General features: G+C 42.0%; 2 protein-coding genes across 2 annotated transcripts in view; one reads left to right on the top strand and one right to left on the bottom strand.

The window, feature by feature from the left end:
• The window catches only part of HSPBAP1 (HSPB (heat shock 27kDa) associated protein 1), a 49,231-nt gene extending 43,756 nt beyond the window's left edge, over positions 1-5,475 (bottom strand). Inside the window, exon 1 of the mRNA XM_011950799.1 lies at positions 5,267-5,475. Coding sequence (XP_011806189.1) covers positions 5,267-5,330 — 64 coding nt within the window. The 5' untranslated portion in view covers positions 5,331-5,475. The remainder of the gene's footprint in view (positions 1-5,266) is intronic.
• A 972-nt stretch (positions 5,476-6,447) lies between these two features.
• Positions 6,448-20,376, top strand: part of DIRC2 (disrupted in renal carcinoma 2) — an 85,149-nt gene continuing 71,220 nt past the window's right edge. The window contains exons 1-2 of the mRNA XM_011950798.1: positions 6,448-7,177; positions 18,850-18,943. Coding sequence (XP_011806188.1) covers positions 6,838-7,177; positions 18,850-18,943 — 434 coding nt within the window. The 5' untranslated portion in view covers positions 6,448-6,837. The remainder of the gene's footprint in view (positions 7,178-18,849; positions 18,944-20,376) is intronic.

Below are 20,376 nucleotides of genomic sequence, written 5' to 3'. Positions count from 1 at the left end.
AAGGAAATCTGTCTATATTTGAAGTGAAGTTAACACTAGAAGGAATGACATCTCAAATACTAAAGGTTTTTGCAATGTACCTCCAAAATTTCTACCAAAATGTTTCCATTGAACCCCAGCCTCCCCTAAGTGAATTTTTGATAATTTAAAATAAATGATTATTTTATCTTACTTTTCCTCAAAAATATTCAACAGCAAGGTCTTGAAAAGACATCTGCACACCCATGTTCACAGCAGCACTATTATAATAGCTAAGTGGTGGAAACAACTCAAACGTCTGTTGACAAATGGATAAGCAAAATGCTTACACATGCAATGGAACGTTATTCCGCCTTAAAAAGGGAGGAAATTCTATCATATACTACAACATGGATGAACCTTGAAGACAGTATGCTAACTGAAATACGCCAGTCACAAGAAGATAAATGCTATATGATTCCACTTATATGGAGTATCTAAAGTGGTCAAATTTCCAGAAACTGAAAATAAAATGGCAGTTACCAGGGACTGGTGGAAGAGGAGAAAGGGGAGTTATTGTTTAATGGATGTAGAGTTCCAGATTTGCAAGATGAAAAAGCTCTAGAGATCGCCTTCCCAATGATGTGAATCTACCTAACACTACTAACACTTAAAAATGGTTAACATGGTAAATTTTATGTTATACGTTTTTACCACAATAAAATAAATGGTATTGTTTTTCTGATACTCATCATTACCAAGCATTCAGAGAAATTAAAAATTTTATCTACATTATGAATTACATATGGATTCTAACATGGGAATTTTTTACTTATTGAGATAACACAGGCTTTTGCTTTTCTTTAAACTCCTCCACCCTTTGCCCTTTACAATGAGAACAAAAATGACATGGTGAGTATGTGTCTCCAACTGAAAAAGAGTAAATTCAGTTATGTAGGAATGTTCATTCTAAATGAAAATCAATTCCATACAACTCTAGATGAGATATTTCCTCAGCAAGCACTGGAAGAAGAGTTACTAACACATTCTTCTCTTCATCAAGGCATAATCTTGGCTATAACTACAAACTAAAAAACAGCCCAATAGAAAGAAATATAATAACCTCATTTTGAAAGACAGAATCACACTCAAAAACTGCAATTTTTAATTTCATTGAATGATTCAATCAATGTATGATTATGAGAATAACATTTCACATTCAGAATTCAAATTGATTCTTAATTAACAATAAGTAGTTTCATATTTGTTTTTAATTATTTCTAAGCTGTTATTTCAAACAAACAATATCACATTCTTGAAGGCAAACCTCTTACTTTTATCTTCCTAGAGATTAGTCCAGTGCCTGGCATAAAATGATGCTAAACAAATGTTTTTTTTTCAAATAAATGTATAAGAATACCTGATTTTTAGCAATGTATAAAACCTCATTGAAACTAAGCACTTCTGTATAATGAGTTATCAAGCATAACCAAGGTGATCAGTTCCACGATTTTATGCTCACCTCTACCAGTTACCCTTTCCTGCTCCCAATCACTGACTCACTCCTGTCACTCCTAATCACCCTCAACCCTATGGCAACCATGCTGAAGCTTTTTTTTTTGAGACAGGGTCTGGTTCTGTTGCTTAGGCTGGAGTGATCTCAATTCACTGCAACCTCCGCTTCACAGGTTCAAGCGATTCTTGTGCCTCAGCCTCCCAAGCAGCTGGAACTACAGGTGCGTGCCACCATGCCCAGCTAATTTTTGTATTTTCTGTAGAGACAGGGTTTCACTATGTTGCCCAGGCTGGTCTCAAATTCCTGAGCTCAAGAGATCTGCCTGCCTCGCCTCCCAAAGTGCTGCGATTACAGGCGTGTGCCAACATGGCTGGCTGCTTCTTCACTCTGAAGTCTCCAGCACCTTTCTCTACTTCCTTATTTTTGTGGTGCCTTGCTCTATTTTTCTGCAAAGACTGAAATCCACGATTTTCCTCTTCTTTACTTCAACATTTGTATTTTCACCCTGCTCTACTCTGGACTCAATGGATACAAGTCTTCCTCTTTTTCACCCAGGTTCTCTGTCACTATTTCTACTCTAGTAGAATCGGTCTCCTCACCTGGCTCATCTTCAAGAAATCATCCTAGGAAGCACAAACCAACCCAATTTCTATTAGTTCCTTCTCCTCTCAGCCTCCAAAGTACTTCACGTGTATCATACTGAGTATTATATCCCAGCTAATTACATCTGACCTTTTGGATATGTCTTATACTACAGGTCTTTTTATCTATGTCTTTATTGCCAAAAATGATATTTATAAGCTATTTTGGGGCAAAGACTGTCTTCTGCTTTACCACATGAAAAAGGTCCGTTTACCATATGCCATTAAAATATTTTTTGATCATGGAATAAGTTTGCTCAAAAATGAACTTTTCAGCCAGGTGCAGTGGCTTATGCCTGAAATCCCAGTGCTCTGGGAGGCTGAAGTAGGAGCATCACTTAAGGTCAGGAATTCAAGACGAGCCTGGGGAACACTGTGAGACCCTGTATCTACAAAAATAAAAAATAAACAAAAAATTTTTAAAATGAACTTTTCTATGACTCCCATCGTATTCATCATTGTACTGAACGTACCAACCCTTTCACTTGACTTTATTTAATGTATTTATTTTTCTCATTCTCTTACATAACATCTCTAATTTCTTTTCTTTCAGTTTCAACATCAGTCACTAAGGCTGGCACTTTCTATTAATAATAAAAATGGTCACCATTCTTGAATATCCAATTCCTGCCAGATACTATGCTAGGTAATCTACACATATTAACTCTAATCTTCACAATAATCATTCATTTTACAGAGGAGGAAACTGAGGCTCAAAGGGATTAAGTACCTTGTCCTCCAGTCTTTCTCCCTCCAATCAATCTTCTACCCTTCAGTCAAAGTGATCTTCCTACAACCAAAATTAATCATGTTATTTCCCTCACCTAAAGCTCTTTAAGGCTTCCTACTATCTTAATGTCTAGATTCCTTAACCAGGCATAAAGTAACCTTCAGGATACCTCTTTTCTTACCACTCCTGACACTGATTTCTTTCAGTTCTTGGCCAATGTCATGCTTTCTCCTTCTGCCTCTGGACTTGGCATGGAGTGCCCTTATTCATTCACTCAACAAACGTGGCATGTGCCAACTATGTGCCTGGCATTGTACTTGCAGCTGGGCACATGGCAGTGAATGAAACAGACATAGGTCCTGCCCTCAAGGTACTTACGATCTAATGGAAAAAACAAATAATAAATACAGATTGTAATAAGTAAAATGACAGAAGCAGGATGCTGTATTCCAGAACATCTAGGGTTGGGGGGTGCAAGAGAAATCACAGTGACTGTTTTAGATAGTTTGGTCTCTTAAGGTCTCAGGTGGTGACATACTTTAAAATCTAAAGATTAAGTCAGCTATGTGAAAAGCCAAAGGGGAGGTGAGTGACAAGAGATCCTGCTAAAGACATCAGCAGAGCCCAAACCAAGGATTATTACAGGCCACGGTTAAGAGTCTGGGTTTTATTCTAACTTCTAAGGGCAATGTAATTCACTGAAGAATTTTACATAAGGAAGAGTCACATTTTGCTGCTGAATGGAGAAGGGATTAGAGGGGCACAAAATAGAAAACAGAAACACAAGTCAGGAAGATACAGTAGTAGTTGAGGTGAGAAAGTACGGATGATTTGCAGTAGGGTCTGATAGTGAAGGAGGAAAAAGGTAGACAGATTAGATGCAGAATTGACCCGACTTGCAAAGTCATCACCTGAAATTAAGAAAGAGGCAGAGAGAGGTTATAGAGTTTGGGGATTTGTCATTGGATAAAGTCGGTAGGCTCACTAGAGAAACAGAGGATCAAAGGGATCTCAAGCCCATACTGGTTGAATATTCAAGAGTTTGGCCATTTTCACTTTATACAGTCATCAATTTGTGCAGGACTTTTTCCAGCAAAGTTCAGGCGCATAGTGCAGGTACAAAGTGGGCAAAAGGTTGATTTCATCCAGAGTAAGAGTTTTGTCAGAAAAAGGTGCAGGAAGGGACAAGAGAATTTTTCAAAGGAACGACATACATTCTGGATAAGGGGGTGCAGTGGATAGAAAATGGAAAAATCAATGCAATGGAGGTATAGATGAAGGTCAAGAATTGTCTCCCTGGTAGAAAGTGGTCAGATAGTAGGAGGCTATAATCTGTTTCTTCTGCTTGGAATGGGCATCTCCCCCTTCAGCAAACTATCTGATCCCTAAACACATCCATCCTTTTCTGCTCCCTGACTTCCTGAACCCAGCACCACTCCCTGAGTTTGTCACCATCTCATCCAATCAGAAAGGCTCACCTCAGCGGATCAGAAGGTCAAGAGATCGAGACCATCCTGGTTAACATGGTGAAACCCTGTCTCTACTAAAAATACAAAAATTAGCTGGGCATGGTGGCGCGCTGGTAGTCCCAGCTATTTGGGAGGCTGAGGCAGGAGAATTGCTTGAACCTGGGAGGCAGAAGTTGCAGTGAGCCAAGATCGCCCCACTGCACTCCAGCCTGGTAACAGAGAGAGACTCCGTCTCAAAAGAAAAAAAAAAAAAAGGCCGACCTCAAACTATTCCCTCCTTGAAGCATTTATGTTCTCTCCACTGAGATCCCTCCTCCTGATAACAACCCTCACAGAGTGTACTACTGGTAGAATAGTTCAGGTGAACATATAGTAAGTCATTCTTTTTCCTTTCTAGGCTCCTTTGAAAAAAGTATTGTTATAAATATTCAAAAGTCTCTGGATCCCGCGATAGTATCCAGAACAGAGCGCTGCACGGTGCAATCATTCAATAAATAGTAACAGGGATCTCAAGCTCATGGGTCTCCAAACCTCATCTCCACTTGCCAAACCAGGGTTCACTGAAATAGAATAAAAGCCCATAATCCCTGTTCACAAGTCTCAGATAACTCCCATTAATCTCAAAGGTTGCCTTCAATTTCACAAATTTAATTTTAATCCCAACATTCAAAACACCCCTATTTAGCTAACGATGGGCAAATATAAAACAAAACAAAACAAACACCCCATGCGTGAAACAGCACTGGTAGGCTACCCTATGACGATCAAAAATCTGGATGCCACAATTCGAGAAATGCCACGCTCGCTAGAAAATACAGAATTTTCTTCATAGTCCAATGCAAGGCCAGAGAGACCTGGGACGGGGCTAAGGCAAACGGCCCCACGAGGGGTGCCACGAGAGTCAACTGGCATTGGGTTTGTACTCAGGGTCTGACCTCAGCCTGGCACCTACCTTCCTCCCCTCCAGCCCCAGCTGCAAGGATCACAGGAGTGGTCGCCTCGGAGCCTGCTGCCATGACTACCGCAAGGCGGGTTCTGCCGGAACCCAAAGCGGAGCGAAGCTGGGGTGGGGTCAGAGTAGGGACCAAGCTCCGGGACCCGAAGCTGCACCACAGGAAGGAGACCCGGCTACTCCCGCCCGCCTCCTACGGAAACGCAGGCGCTCACGTGGAGGTCACGTGACGGATGCTGGGCGGGACCACGCAGCTTTGTTTTGATACCCCTGGTGTGGAAATACGAACACGTGGTCTGAGTTGTGGCGCTTTTTTACCTAACCCGGACCTTAGGCTTCTTTCCTGTAGTCTTAGCTTCGTTTCTGTGTCTCCTTTTTCAGTCAGATCCTTGCTTTCCGCCTCGGCTTTTCTCTACCCTAGATGATTGGAGTTTTAGGAGGTTTGACGCTTCGTGAGGCTCCGGCGGTGGGATGGGTCTCTGACTTCAGCTTTCGCGAGCCGCTCTTGGCAGCCTTGAATGCGAGGCTAGCTCACGCTTCTCTTACACCTCTCTTGCCCTTCTGGTAGCAACCTGACTACTTCTAATTTTAGTGGCTGCCGGGAAATACGAACCTCGGGCAAAGAATCCTGTGATTGCGTTCCCTGTGACTCATTTCCCGATCCAGACAAGCCAAATTGCTTGACTTAGGTTTTCAAGGACACTAATCCACAGCTGTCAGGCTTCTGGATTTGTATACCAAAATAAACAAACAGCTGTGTGAAGAGATCAACAACCACCTTTCTTCTCGTTTACCCTGTGGTCAAATCATAATCACTGGAGATGGATCTGGGTCACTTTGGGGCAAAAATCTTACAACTTTACTGGACATACCTTTATTGCTCGCCTATTAAGTGACAGACGAAATGGGTAAAAAAAGTTTACATATATATGAATGGAATTGGCTAGTTTGCAATCTCCTCTTTGGATATGTAAGACAAAAAAATAACAAAAATAGGCAGTACTTATTGTACATAAATAATTTTTATGAGCTAATCCCTTGGGACCAACTACGCCTAAATCTTATCCTCTGCCTGTAATTTCTGAAGTTACTAACTCAACAAAAATAAGAATAAGCCCAAAATAGACGCAAGCATTAGGTTAAGTGAGCACAGGTCACTGAGTTATCTATTACGCACAAGATTTAACTTGGACACTTCCTCCAAACACCCCAGGGTTCCTGGCCCAACCTCCTCGAATACAGCCTGTCTGCGAGTTTCCCTCTCCCTGACTCAGTCGCGCTTGTCCCTGCCTTTTCAGCGGTACCTGCCCTCAGTCTAGGACCCGGCTCCTTTCCTCTCGCCGGCGTCTCCCCGCCACCCGCGGAGGGGAGGGCGGACCCCAGCCTCCCTGCCGCCTGCCCCGCCTCCCCGCCGGCCCGGCTCGGGCCGCGCAGGCGCACGAGTCGCGGCCCGGAGGCCGAGGGCGACCACAGCAGCCTCCGCCTCCCACTGCTCGGTACGATTCTGCCCTGGGCTAGTCGGCGGTGACCTGGCCTGAGCCCGGCATTGGCTTCGCGCGCGACGCGTCGCCATGGGCTCTCGTTGGAGCAGCGAAGAGGAGAGGCAGCCGCTGCTGGGGCCCGGGCTCGGGCCTGGGCTGGGGGCCTCCTGGAGAAGCCGGGAGGCGGCGGCGGCGCTGCCCGCGGCGGTCCCGGGTCCCGGGCGGGTGTACGGGCGCCGCTGGCTGGTGCTGCTGCTCTTCTCGCTGCTGGCGTTCGTTCAGGGCCTGGTCTGGAACACCTGGGGTCCCATCCAGAACTCGGCGCGCCAGGCCTACGGCTTCTCCAGCTGGGACATCGCGCTGCTCGTGCTGTGGGGGCCCATCGGCTTCCTGCCCTGCTTCGCGTTCATGTGGCTCCTGGACAAGAGAGGTGAGGGGTCGGGGAGCGCCAACCCGCGCTGTCTCTCCTCGGGGAGCCGCCGCCTGCCCGCGCTCCAGGCCTGCCAGCCGCCTCCCTTGGCCCCGGCATAGGGGTTGTGTGAGGTGATGGAGTGTTGCTAGCATTCCATTTCTGATTTAGGAACCCTCCGTCCCCAAAGCGACAAATGTGGGAAGGCTACCTTGCAAATATTTATATTTTTATCAGGCCGTTTATGCAACGCCATGGATTTAAGCGATCTCTAAATGTTCAAGTTTTTACATATTGTGAACATCAGAGCATGCCCGTGCACATGCAGTGTGTTTTACACCTGACAAAAATGACTGATGCTTTGACTTCAAAGGGATTTGGGGATGTTGAGGGTGAAAAGGTCGGAAAATAGATTGATGGTGCCCAGATGTAAGGAAATAATGAGTTGGTTTTGTGTAATAGATGACTCCAGCCCAGGAAGAGCTATTGGGAAACTCAGATCTGACACTTTGGTTTCTGGAAGGTGGTGCTCGGCAGCTTTAAAATGTGTGTATGTGGCTTTCTCAGTTGAGATTTGTGACTTTCAATTAAAGTTTGCAGATGAGTGAAGATGCTTTCTTAGAATGGTACCCTGGACATCTCTCTTTACCACTTGCCAGTGTGATTCTCTGAGGAGAAAAAAAAAAAAAAAAGCCATAGGACTGAGAATCAAGGCATACATACCACATAAGTATGGATAAATGATTAGTAGTGACAGTCTACCCTCAAGAGGCTGTTGTGCAAGATTTTATATTTATTAATTGAATAATGCTTGGGAGCTACTTTGTACAGTTTCTGTTCAAGGTTTTATAAGTTTTGTTGCAATGAGTTCTTTAGCCAGATTTAGAAGGTTGTCTTAGTTCACTGGAGCTGCTATAACAAAATACCATAAACAGGGTAGTTCATAAACACAGAAATTTATTTCTCACAGTTCTGGAGGCTGGAAAGTCCAAGATGAAGGCTCAGGCAAAATTGGTGTCTGGTGAGGGCCTGCTTCCTACACAGTGGTCTTTTCGTTATAACATAAGATGGAGGAAGGGGTTAGGGATCCCTCTGAGGTCTGTTTCATACGGGCAGTAATCCTTTTCACTTGGGTTCCACCCTCATAACCTAATCACCTTCCAAAGTCTGCACCTTCTTTATTCCATCATTTTGAGGGTTAAGATTTCAAAATATGAATTTGAGGCCAGGCACAGTGGCTCAAGTAATCCCAGCACTTTGGGAGACTGGGGTGGGAGGATTGCTTGAGCCCAGGAGGTCGAAGCTGGAGTAAGCTGTGATGGCACCACTGCACTCTGCCCTAGGCAACAGGGCAAGACTCGTCTCAGAAAAATAAATAAACAAACAAAATACGAATTTGAGGGGAACACAAAAGTCAAGTGTAGGTAGGTATAGAATTGCAATTGTCTGGCATGTAGTTAGCACTCAAAATTGGTTATTAAGAGAGTAATAATGGCAGGGTCATGTTAGTAGCTATGCTTCCTTCTCTCCTCCTTCACTGGAATTACTTCATTGGAATCCATGTGAAAAAGACTAAGGAATAGTTGATTGTAAATTCCTTAATGATCAACAATGTAATGTAGCTGCTAAAAAAGAAAGGACAGTTTTAGGCATAGAAGCATAGTGTCCAAAACAAGAAGTGAAATAGTTTGATAGGCTCTACATTAGTGTTTAGTTCTGAGCTTAATTCTGAGAAGGCCATTTGACAAACTGCAGAACTTTGAAGGTTCTGCCACAAAAATGATAAAGGGTATAAAAATCATGATGTGTAATGTGAAGGAAACTTGGGTATATCACACTTCAAAAAGAAACTTGAGGCAAAATATAGACTATGAGGATCAAGTAAAAGAGGAATTAGACTTATGTGTAGTTCTAGAAGGAAGAACTAGACTGAGTCAAGTTACAAAGGAATGTAACTCAAAGCAATACAAGGAAGGACCTTCTAACAAAGATATCCAGCCCTGAATGGGTGTGTCTCGACAGCTGTAGAACTTCCAGCTAGAGCAAATACTTTTGCAGAAGATGTGTACTAGATACCGAGGAAGGGCTTCTACCAAATGGAGATTTTCTTTGGGTTTTTGTTGTTTGCTTTTAAACTAAATATTGATTTTCTTTGGGTTTCTGCTGGGCTCAGTGGCTCACGTTTGTAATCTCAGCACTTTGGGAGGCTGAGGTGGGTGGGTCACTTGAGCCCAGGAGTTAGAGACCAGCCTGGGCAACATGGTGAAACTCCGACTCTACAAAAAATACAAAAATTAGCCGGACATGTTAGCACGCGCCTGTAGTCTTAGCTACTGGGGAGGCTAAGGCTGGAGGATCAATTGAGCCCAGGAAGTAGGGGCTGCAGTGAGTCATGATCGCTCCACTGCACTCCAGCCTGGGTGACAGAATGAGACCCTGTCTCAAAACAAACAGACAAACAAACCCAAAGAAGTACTTTACCTATCATCAATGTTACAATAATATTTTTTAAAAAAGAAAAAAGATTTTATTTGTTTCCGCTAATGTATTTTTCTTCTGTTCCAGGATTCAGTCTGTGGTCTTCTGTTGCATTTAGTTGTTATTTCTCTTTAGTTTCCTCCAATCTGTGATAATTCCTTGGTCATTCCCTTAACAAGTTTGGCTAAATTCAGGGGAAAATGTTGTGTTGTAGTTTCTTTTTATTTTTGTCAGGAGCATTTTTCAGTATTATTCCCCAAATTTAGACAACCTTGTTTTTTATGGTAGAAAAGTATTAATTTGCACCCTTCTTATTATAATTGTACCTACTATCCATCCATGGCAGGATAATTAGCAACTACCTGTTCACTTTATAAAATAAGGTACTTTAGTTCTTCAGTAGTTCTTGTGATTCTATGGTGAATTCAATTTTATATTTTCCTTTGATTGAAGCAATTAAAAATATATTTTTAAAAATTTCTTTATTAGGAAGTAGTTTTCATTTTTAGTAGAAGAAAGCAAACACATTTTTATATATTGGCTTGTCTGCTACAGGTGTTCCATCTACACACGTAGAAAGAAAGTTACTTCTTGCTTCTGGCATCCTTGGGTACTAAAATGTCTTTTTTTTTTTTTTTTTGAGACAGAGCCTCACTTGGTCACTCAGGCTGGAGTACAGTGGTATGATCTTGGCTCGCTGCAAATTCAGCCTCCCTGGCTCAGGTGATTCTCCCATCTCAGCCTCTGAGTAGCGGAGACTACAGGCACGCACCACCAAGCCCGGCTAGTTTTTTGTATTTTTTACAGAGACGGGGTCTCACCATGTTGCCCAGGCTGGTCTTGAACTCCTAGGCTCAAGAAAGGCACTAAAGTGTCTTGTACCCTGGAGGGTAGGTGGTTCTTGGTCTTTGTGCTGCCTCAAGCCTCAGCCTGATTAGCGTGGAAGACTGGTTATCTTCCTAAAATGGGTTTGTACCTTCCCACCCTTTTTCATTTACCAGCAAGGAGACAGAAAAGGACTAGCTAGAGAGATCATAGAGCCAAGACCAAGTGTGCCCTCGAAGCTAACTAAAAGTTTCAAGGAGATAGCAACCCAGTGTGTTCCATGCACTGGGGATATGGCCCTCACAGACCCTCCTCCTAATAAGGAGATCGAGACAGCAAACAAGAAAAGCAAATATTTAGTATGTCACCTGGTGATATTGATACATGGTTTGGAGAAAAGCAATGTAAAGGAGGAAGGGAATGTGATAGGGTGGTATTATACTTTCCATAGGGTTTTGGGAAGGCATCACTGATAAGGTGTATTTGAGCAGACACCTGACATGTTAGTTCTGGAGAAGACTGTTTCTGGCAAAGGGAACAGCAAAGCTAAAGATTCCAAACTTGTCTGGCATATCCAAGAAAAAGCAGTGAGGCCTTTGTGGCTGGAGTAGAGCCAGTGAGGGAAACAGTGGTAGGAAATGAGGTCAGAGAGGTAGTGAGAGGCCAGGAGATACAGGGCCCTGTAAGTCATTCCTAAATGGCATCTCAGCCATTATTGAGTGAAGAGGCCTCACTCCATTGACGGGCTTTACGTGGAAGAGTCAAACAATGACTATGCTCTTGTCTTTAGGACAAGAGCCAGAACAGGGAGACAAGTTAGGCTAGTAGAATAACCCAGATGGGAGCTGATGGTGGCTTTTGACTAAGGTGATAGTGGAGGATTTGAGAAGTGGTTAGATTGCAGATATGTGTTGAAAGTAGATTCACCAGTATTTGTTGAAGGATGAGATGTGGAGCATGAAGGAAGGAGACGAGTCTAAGCTGTTTCTCAACTTTTTAGTATTACTGATTGGGAAAATAGAGCTTCAATTTACTGATTTGTGGAAGATTGTAGAAAGAGCAATTTTGGAACAGATGGCATGGAGATCAGGGATTTGAAATGCCTATTAGATACCCAAGTAGACAGATTAAACTGTCAATTGAATATACAAGTATGGAGTTAAGGGGAGAGGCCTGTGCGGTATATTTGGGAGTTGTCAGCCTACAATGGTATTTAAAGTCATGGGTCTGGTTCAAGCTCATTCTTATTGGTTAAAAAAAGAAAGAAAGAAAGAAAAAGAAAAAAAATACATAAAAAGTGTTGTGGGACTGGGAGAGATCACCTGTGGAGAAGGGTGGAGCTTCCCTGGAGTAGAGGACTGAGCCTTGGGGCATTACAACATTTAGAGGTTGGGAAGATAAGAAAGAACTAACTAGTGAGGACTGAGAATAGAGCACTGGATTTAGCAACATGGAGATCTTTTGGCGTCCTTTAAAAGAATCATCTCCCTTGAATGATGTGGTGAGTTTGAAATAAAATGCAATGAGAAGAATCAAAGACAGTGAGTGTAGACATTTCTTTCAAGAAGTTATGCCATAAAGGGCAGCAGAGAAATGGGCAGTAGCCAGAGGGAATGTGGGTACTAAGGAGGTTTGGGTTTTGTTTTTTTTTTCTGTTTTTGGTAAGAGATACTAAAGCATATCTATATAATGCAACATCGTAACAGTTCCATAAAAGGGGGGAAATTGATGATGCCGAGGGAAAGGGAGGAACTGCTGTAGCCATGTAGGCAAGATGGGATGCGGTCCTCCAGGGCACAGGTAGACAAGTTGGCCTTAGATTTAGATGGAAGCATTGACAGTTGATTATTTAGTAGTAACAGGAAAGAAGATAGAGTATACACATACAGATGCAGATGATGGATGATAAGAGCTTGTAGAAGTTGTCTTTGCTTTTTTCCCCTCAGAAAAATAAGAAACAGAATGATCCCCTGATAAGGGATCAGAGAGAGAGGATACAAATGATCCCCTGAATAGGGGAACAGAGAGAGAGGATACAAATAGGGAACAAATGAGAGAGGATAAATTATGAAACTATTTTATAGAGAAATGAAGGACACATGGTTTAGGAAGTTGTAGTAGGATTGTTGGGTAGCACTGAGGGCTGCTTTCAGTGACTGATCATTAATTTGAAGTGAGACCAGTCAGCATGGTTGTGTGTTTCCCTCCAGCCTGTTCTGCTGGGCAAGTACAGGCATGGGCAGAGTTGGCAGAGAGATTTAACCAGAGTTGCAGTTTTACCAGGTGAATAGGACTGACAAAGTGCAGACCAAGAGTAGAGGGTTAGGTAGAGAGAAATCTGACAATGGACCATGGAATCTAAGGAGGACAGAGAAAACACATGAGGTGGTTGAGAAGAAATAGCAAGCTCCCAGACTGTCATTCCGTATTGAATCAAGAATTTGTTCTTGTTAGACTACTAGAGGGAATGAATGGGAAAGAGAGGAGGCCATGGTTGAGGAATGGGGTACTTGAAATTGAGATTATGGCCTGTAATCCCAGCACTTTGGGAGGCCAAGGCGGGTGGATCACCTGAGGTCAGGAATTCAAAACCACCCTGGCCACATGGAGAAGCCCCCTCTCTACTAAAAATACAAGAAATTAGCCAGGCCTGGTGGCGGGCACCTGTAATCCCAGCTACTCGGGAGACTGAGGCAGGAGAATTGCTTGAACCCAGGAGGCAGATGTTGCAGTGAGCCGAGATCGAGATCGCACCATTACACTCCAGACAAAGAGCAAAATGTCGTCTCAAAAAAAAAAAGGAAATTGAGATTATGACATGGATGCAGTTATGGTAAAGATAAGGTCAGAGTATAAACAAAAGCGTGGATGGCTGAGGTAGGGCTAAGAGCCTACCTCAGACCATGGAACAAGAGGTCAGAGATCTGAGAGGCTAGCATACTGAAAGGATCATCTAGTGGATATTGAAATCACCAGGTTTATGAAAGGATAGTGTCCTGAGGAGTAACAATGAGCCAAGACATCTTTAAGCAGTGAAGGCGAATAACCGGGAGGCAAGTGTATGGTGGTCTGTAGACAACCACAGCAAGGAGCAGTGGGTATTAGAAAAAATTAGACCAAAGGGTGTTCTGGCCATGATGGAGTAATGGGAACTGAATGTATCCTTCTATCTTAATTAAAAATGAAAAATAAGGAATCAAAATATGTGGAACTAAATAAATTTCAGGAGCTGGGCATGGCACACCTTTAATCCCAGCCACTGGGGAGGCTGAGAAAGGAGAATCACTTCAGGCCAGGAGTTCAAGACCATCCTGGGCAACATCGTGAGACCCTATCTCTAAAAAATAATGATAAATAAATATTAGAACAAAGCAAAATATGTAAAACAATGGTTTTCAAACATTGGTCGACAGGCAGGGCAGGACAGGGCAGTGATCCCTATGACTGCTTCAGTTTACCATCCAGAGAGAATTGCCAGGCAGGAGCACAGAAATGGGGAGCTCACTCAGAGCCCAGCAGTTTTCCTGAATTGAGGAGACGGAGGTGAGAATTCGAAGAGGCCAACATAGCTAGAATTTTTAAGGTAGAAAACAATGGAGGAGGAAACTTCACAGAGAATGCTCTGGATCGGCAGGGTGTTCCTCTTGAGTCTTCAGCAGAAAACTGATCAGAGGATACATGTGAGGAAATTAGCCAAGACTGGAGGAAGGACTGCCAAAAAAGAACAGGCAGAACAGTTCCCCAGGATCACACAGGCTGGGAATAGTTCATGTTCCCAAGACCTGTAATGGAAAAATCTCTATAAACATACTACAAACGTTCAAGAAGATAGAAGAAAGAAAGCATGAACACATTAAAGAGAGACAAAGAGGACAGAAAAAGAACAACATTGGGCCGGGCGCAGTAGCTCACGCCTGTAATCCCAGCACTTTGGGAGGCCGAGTGGGCGGATCACGAGGTCAGGAGATCAAGACCATCCTGGCTCACACGGTGAAACCCCGTCTCTACTAAAAAATACAAAAAACTAGCCGGGTGTGGTGGCGGGTGCCTGTGGTGGTGGGTGCCTATAGTCCCAGCTACTAAGGAGGCTGAGGCAGGAGAATGGTGTGAACCTGGGAGGCGGAGCTTACAGTGAGCCGAGATCATGCCACTGTACTCCAGCCTGGGTAACAGAGCGAGACTCCGTCTCAAAAAAAAAAAAAGAACAACATTGAACTTCTAGAAATGAAAAATGTGATCAATGTGGAAGGTGAAAAATATAATGGATGTCTGAAATGAAAGAAATATACTAGACAGGAGATAACAGCAGTCTAGACATTGCCGAAGAAAAGGTCAGTGTGACTTGAATATATAGCACTAGAAACTATCCCACAATGGAACATAGAGAAATAAAGACTAAAAATGATCAAACAAAAAACATGAGTTATCAGTGAGCTGTGGGACAATTTTAAGTGGACTAATATGCATGTAATTGGAATCTCAGAAGGAGAAGAGAGAAAAGTAAGCAGGGAGAGCATGGAATGAGATAGAGTGATGCAAAAAAAATGTTTGAGGAAATAATGGTGAGAACATTTTCCAAATTTAATGACATCTATAAACCCACAAATCTAAGAAATTTAAGAATCCCAGGAGAAGACCCATAAGGAATCCTACACCAAGGCACATCATGTTCATACTTCTTTAAAACCAGTGATAAAGAGAAATTCTTAAAAGCATGGGGAGAAAAAAGACCAGGTAACTTGTGGGCAGAGAGAGTAGGAATGATCTGGAAGTGGCAGGGAAAGCAATGTAAGGGATTTCTGTGGGAGTAAGAAGGTAGAGAGAATGTTTGGAGAAGAGCTTCGGGAAGGTAGTGATTCCACTGATTATGCCTGAGCACTCCAGAAGGCACAGAGGTAGGTTTCTGGAGTTGAGGAGGTAGGTGGCAGAGATGAGGTCTCATTAGGGGATGTATAAAGCCCTATCAGGATAAGGATGACCTGTGAATCTTGAATCTTTTTTGTCTCATTTAAACAGGAAAAACAGGCATGATGTCATTAGTTCTGACAATCTCCAAGGCAGATTAGGGTGACGAGGCTGTGAGGGTTATGAGCAGAGAAGAGAGGATCTGCCCCGGAGCCAGCAGAGCTCATCTTCACTTCAGTTGGTGGAAGTGTGGAGCCAGGGAAGGGGGTGGTCTTACCAGGTGAGCTCTGTGCCTGTTGCTAACTTGCCATGCTTCCACTATGGGTGTGTGGGTTGTGCGGGAGGGATTTAGTCAACTCTGCAGCCTGATTCTTTAGACATCTGCAGTGGAGGCTTCCATTCCTACACTCAGTGGTCCCCAGCAAAAGGAGTTATCGCATCTGTTGAAAGGAAGCATTCTGAATGTTGGATGCCGTGTTTGAAAAGAAATGTTTTTATTTTCAATAATGTTTGTTTTTCTGAAATTGTTCACAGATGGCTTTTGCACTTACATCCTATTACTGTTGTAATCACTTGGGATCTATTTATGTAGCAGTCCTATATGTCTCAGAAGCCAATGTGTTAGGCAGTTCCTGCGTTGCTATAAAGAAATACCTGAGGCTAGGTAATGTGTAAAGAAAAGAGGTTTCATTGGCTCATGGTTCTGTGGGTTTTACAGGAAACATGGTGCTGGCATTTGCTCATCATTCAGGGAGGCCACAGGAAACTTACAATCACGATGGAAGGTGAAGAGGTAGCAGCCATGCTACTTGGTGAAAGCAGGGGCAGGAGAGAGAAAGTGGGGGAAGGGGGGTGCCACACACTTTTAAAGGGCCAGATCTCATCTCCTGTGAACTCAGCAAGAGCTCAGTCATCACCAAGGGGATGGCCCAAGCCATTCACGAGGATCTGTCCCTATGATCCCAACACCTCCCACCAGGCCCCACCTCCAACATTGGGGATTACATTTCAACATGAGACCTGAGTGGGGACAAATATCCAAACTATATAAGGCTATTCTCCTGGGGTCCTCATAACTCCTCTCCCTTGATGAGTTGATATCTTTTTGATTACATGGAATTATAGAGTCATGCCTTGTCAAGATGTGAGTGACATGAAGAAAGCATTTTATTCAAGATTGTCAGCTGGGATACATTAAACAACACTTGGCAGCAATTAAAAATACGCAAGAAAACCACCACACTGTACTTGTGAGGTTGCTTTATTTTTCATTTTTGTATTTTTGTGGAGATGAGGTCTCACTGTGTTACCCAGGCTAATCTCAAACTTCTGGCTACAAGGGATCCTCCCACCTCGGCCTCCTAAAGTGTTGGGATTATAGGCGTTAACCTGGTGCCTGACCATAGGTTACTTTAGTAAGCAGTTTTTCACAATTTCTTTACTCTTAAAAGTTTATATTAGCTGTTGTATTGTCAAATATTTGATAAAAAGCATAACTGAGTGAAGTATGGTAGCCTTTAGCAGTAACAATAGGAAGCCTGGTTATTGGACCATATGGCCATAAACAATATGCCTCACTGCTTACTTGGTGTCTGCTTACCTTAATTGCAAACAAACTCTTTAGAAAAAAATAAGTATCATGTAGAATGTAAGCCTTATGGTCTCCAACCTATAAAAATTCTATTCAGTATCTTGTAAGGTACCCAGTATATCCTTATAAGAGCAACATCTTGTGATTTTAGGATATTTGTGACCGTGTGTGTACTTTTTATTAATTGTACTCTGTTTCCTGTGGCTGTAATGTGATTTTCAAAGTCTGTATTCTGTTAGTAGAAGCAGTAAATGAGCAGTATGTATGCATTACTTGTTACCAAGAAACACAATTCCCTATGGTATTCCTTCTGGTAAATTGTATTAATCATGTTCAGATTATATAAGAATATTATAAAGTAATTCAGTTCATATCACAAATTATCCCTAACATAGCGTGTGTGCCTGATGTGGATCTCAAGTTTATTTTCTTTGCTATGTTTGATCTGCATAATTATAGTCTTGTTGACTTTCAGTTTCCTTCAAGCAGAATAGCTCTTTGAAAACCAAACATTTAACCATGTACCCTCTGCCAAAAGAGAGAGAGCGAGCCCTGGGAAAAAAAGAAATATTACATTAATCAGTTTATGTCTGTTCTCTGTGTGAAATGGTTTCAAGGTGATATTGGATTTGGGAAAAATTTGAAGCAATGTGGCCACCTTTGCCGTAGACTTATTGTGCACCACCTATATGATGTGACTGCCACAAACAGTAAGATATGTTAATTTAGTATTAACAGAGGTGTAGCATTCCAACAGTAGGAAGAAAGAGTTCTGTTAGATTATTCTGCCATAGCTAGAATATTGTGTCTATTTCTAATTATCTTATTTTTGTACTTGTATATTTTGCCCTCTGTGTGAACAACCACTGACACACATTTTCAAAGTAATTGTTGTGTTTGGAATACAACGGGAAAAAACTATCTGATCCACATTGTCTTCTAAAGTCCTAAGCCGTGATTTTTTAACGTTATTAAGCATTATTTTATAATGAAAACCATCGGATAAATCAAGAAAAAATAAAGACTGTGATTATATTGATAATCAGAAAGTTCTAAAGGACCACTTCCTATGACCCTTTAACAAGCATTAGCTTGTTCTGATTATAAAATATGTAGTTCCCTAGTTGGCATTTTTGAGAAATCTTAAAGCAATGATCTATCACCTTAAAATACTTTTTAGGGATAGTTAAGAGTTTTTTTTATTAGCAGCTTACATTTGAAAATTCACATTTTTCTATTAGAGATGTAAAACTAAAATATCTAGTCTTTTAAAATTATTTGCCATATTTTTAAGTATTATATCTGAATGGAACATTTTAGACATTCCTCTTGAAAAATTAAACTTAATAGAACTTCTTCCTCCGTCTTTGATATGAACATTCCTGTTTTCCATTAAAGTTAGAATCATCTCATTTTCTTTTTTCTTTTTTTGGAGACAGAGTCTCACTCTGTCGCCCAGGTTGGAGTGAAGTGGTGCGATCTCAGCTCACTGTAGCCTCTGCCTCCCAGGTTCAAGCAATTCTCATGCCTCAGTCTCCCAAGTAGCTGGGATTACAAGTGTGTGCCACCACAAACAGCTAATAATTTTTGGTAGAGACAGTTTTACCATGTTACCCAGGCTGGCCTCAAACTCCTGAGCTCAGGTGATTTGCCCACCTGCGCCTCCCAAAGTGCAAAGAGGATTGCAGGCATGAGCTACCATGCCCAGCCCATCATTTCATTTTCAGCATGTACGGTTCGTCGTCTTTTTTTCCCCCCATTTTTAAAGTTATACAGAAAAGCCATAATATTAGCATATAATGTCAGTGTGATTGACTAAAAGTAATCTTTATTTTTAACAGTGGATTTAGGAGAAAATCAAGGTAATTTCAATGTTTTTTTTTCTTCATTTTAGGTCTCCGGATAACTGTGCTCCTGACATCCTTCCTTATGGTTTTGGGAACTGGTCTAAGATGCATACCTATATCAGACTTAATGCTTAAAAGAAGGTAAATCCTGTCAATAACATTTCTCCCTCATTTTTCATTTTATTTTGTGTATAAATTTTTAAGAAGATCAGTAAAGGGTCATATTTACAGAAGCGTTTATTTTTTTACCCTATATGATGATTAATTTAATTGACATTTATTGTCATATGGAAGACGCTATACTGGTTGTTGTGGAAATAAAAAGGGTAAGTTAATCTTCATATTATTCAGAAACAATAATCATGAGAAAATAATAGTATAACATACCATTTGTAAATATATTAGTATAACATACTATTTATATAATAGTGTAGTTAATGCTACAGAAGAAATACAAAATTACCCCAAGAGACTAGTAGAAGTTTTGGCTGCAGGTATCAAAAAGAGGAGTCCATAAAGGTGGTGGTAATTAAACTAGGCATTGAATGATGAGTAGAATGTTGGTAACTATAGTCAGGGGAAGGGTATTCCAGGATGGGGGACTAGCAAGAGTGAAGCCATGGAGGCAGGTAATCATAGGTCTTCTCTGGGGTGGATAGGTAGTCTTATTTGTATATAGCAGCCCTTCTGCAACTGGAACCATGGATTTATTCTTAGAGAGTGTAAGGTATATGAAGGTTTTAAATTTTGTTTTTATATTGGTTATAATACAATATTATTTTACCAGTAATAATCTGCAATAAAAAGGTGTTTTTGTTGACCAGGATGCCAATTTCTTAAATTAGTGTTTCCCAGACTGGGGTCCTTGAATGTGACCTTGAGAGTCATTGAGAAATTTTTTCCCTTTCAGAAGGACCCATAAATTACTCAAGTTCGAGAGATACTGGTCTACAGATTAAGGTGTAAAAATGAGATATAAAGAGATGAGGTTAGGCCGGGCGCGGTGGCTCAAGCCTGTAATCCTAGCACTTTGGGAGGCCGAGACGGGTGGATCACGAGGTCAGGAGATCGAGACCATCCTGAGCTACACGGTGAAACCCCGTCTCTACTAAAAAATACAAAAACTAGCCGGGCGAGATGGCAGGCGCCTGTAGTCCCAGCTACTCGGGAGGCTGAGGCAGGAGAATGGTGTAAACCCGGGAGGCGGAGCTTGCAGTGAGCCGAGATCGCGCCACTGCATTCCAGCCTGGGCAACAGAGCTAGACTCCGTCTCCAAAAAAAAAAAAAGAGATGAGGTTAGAAGGTGATATTTTGATTCTAAAGAGTCATGATGCCATCCTATGTTATTAACAGTGCACTTTACTCACTGGATAGTGGGAAGACCCTTAGGCTCTTAATCAGAGGAGCGCTAGTTTCAGATCTGTGTTATATTCACTATGGATTGAGACATGTTGGATTGATTATAAGGGGTAGAGATTGCTGGCAGAAGACCTGGAATGATACAGTGAGACCCCAAGCTGGAGTCATTCTTTTGTTGGTTCATTTATTAGGTCATTCATTCATTCAACAGAATT

This window comes from Colobus angolensis, unplaced genomic scaffold, assembly GCF_000951035.1.
Source record: "Colobus angolensis palliatus isolate OR3802 unplaced genomic scaffold, Cang.pa_1.0 Scaffold31, whole genome shotgun sequence".
NCBI lineage: Eukaryota > Metazoa > Chordata > Mammalia > Primates > Cercopithecidae > Colobus > Colobus angolensis.
This window is presented reverse-complemented; position numbering and strand designations above follow the sequence as displayed.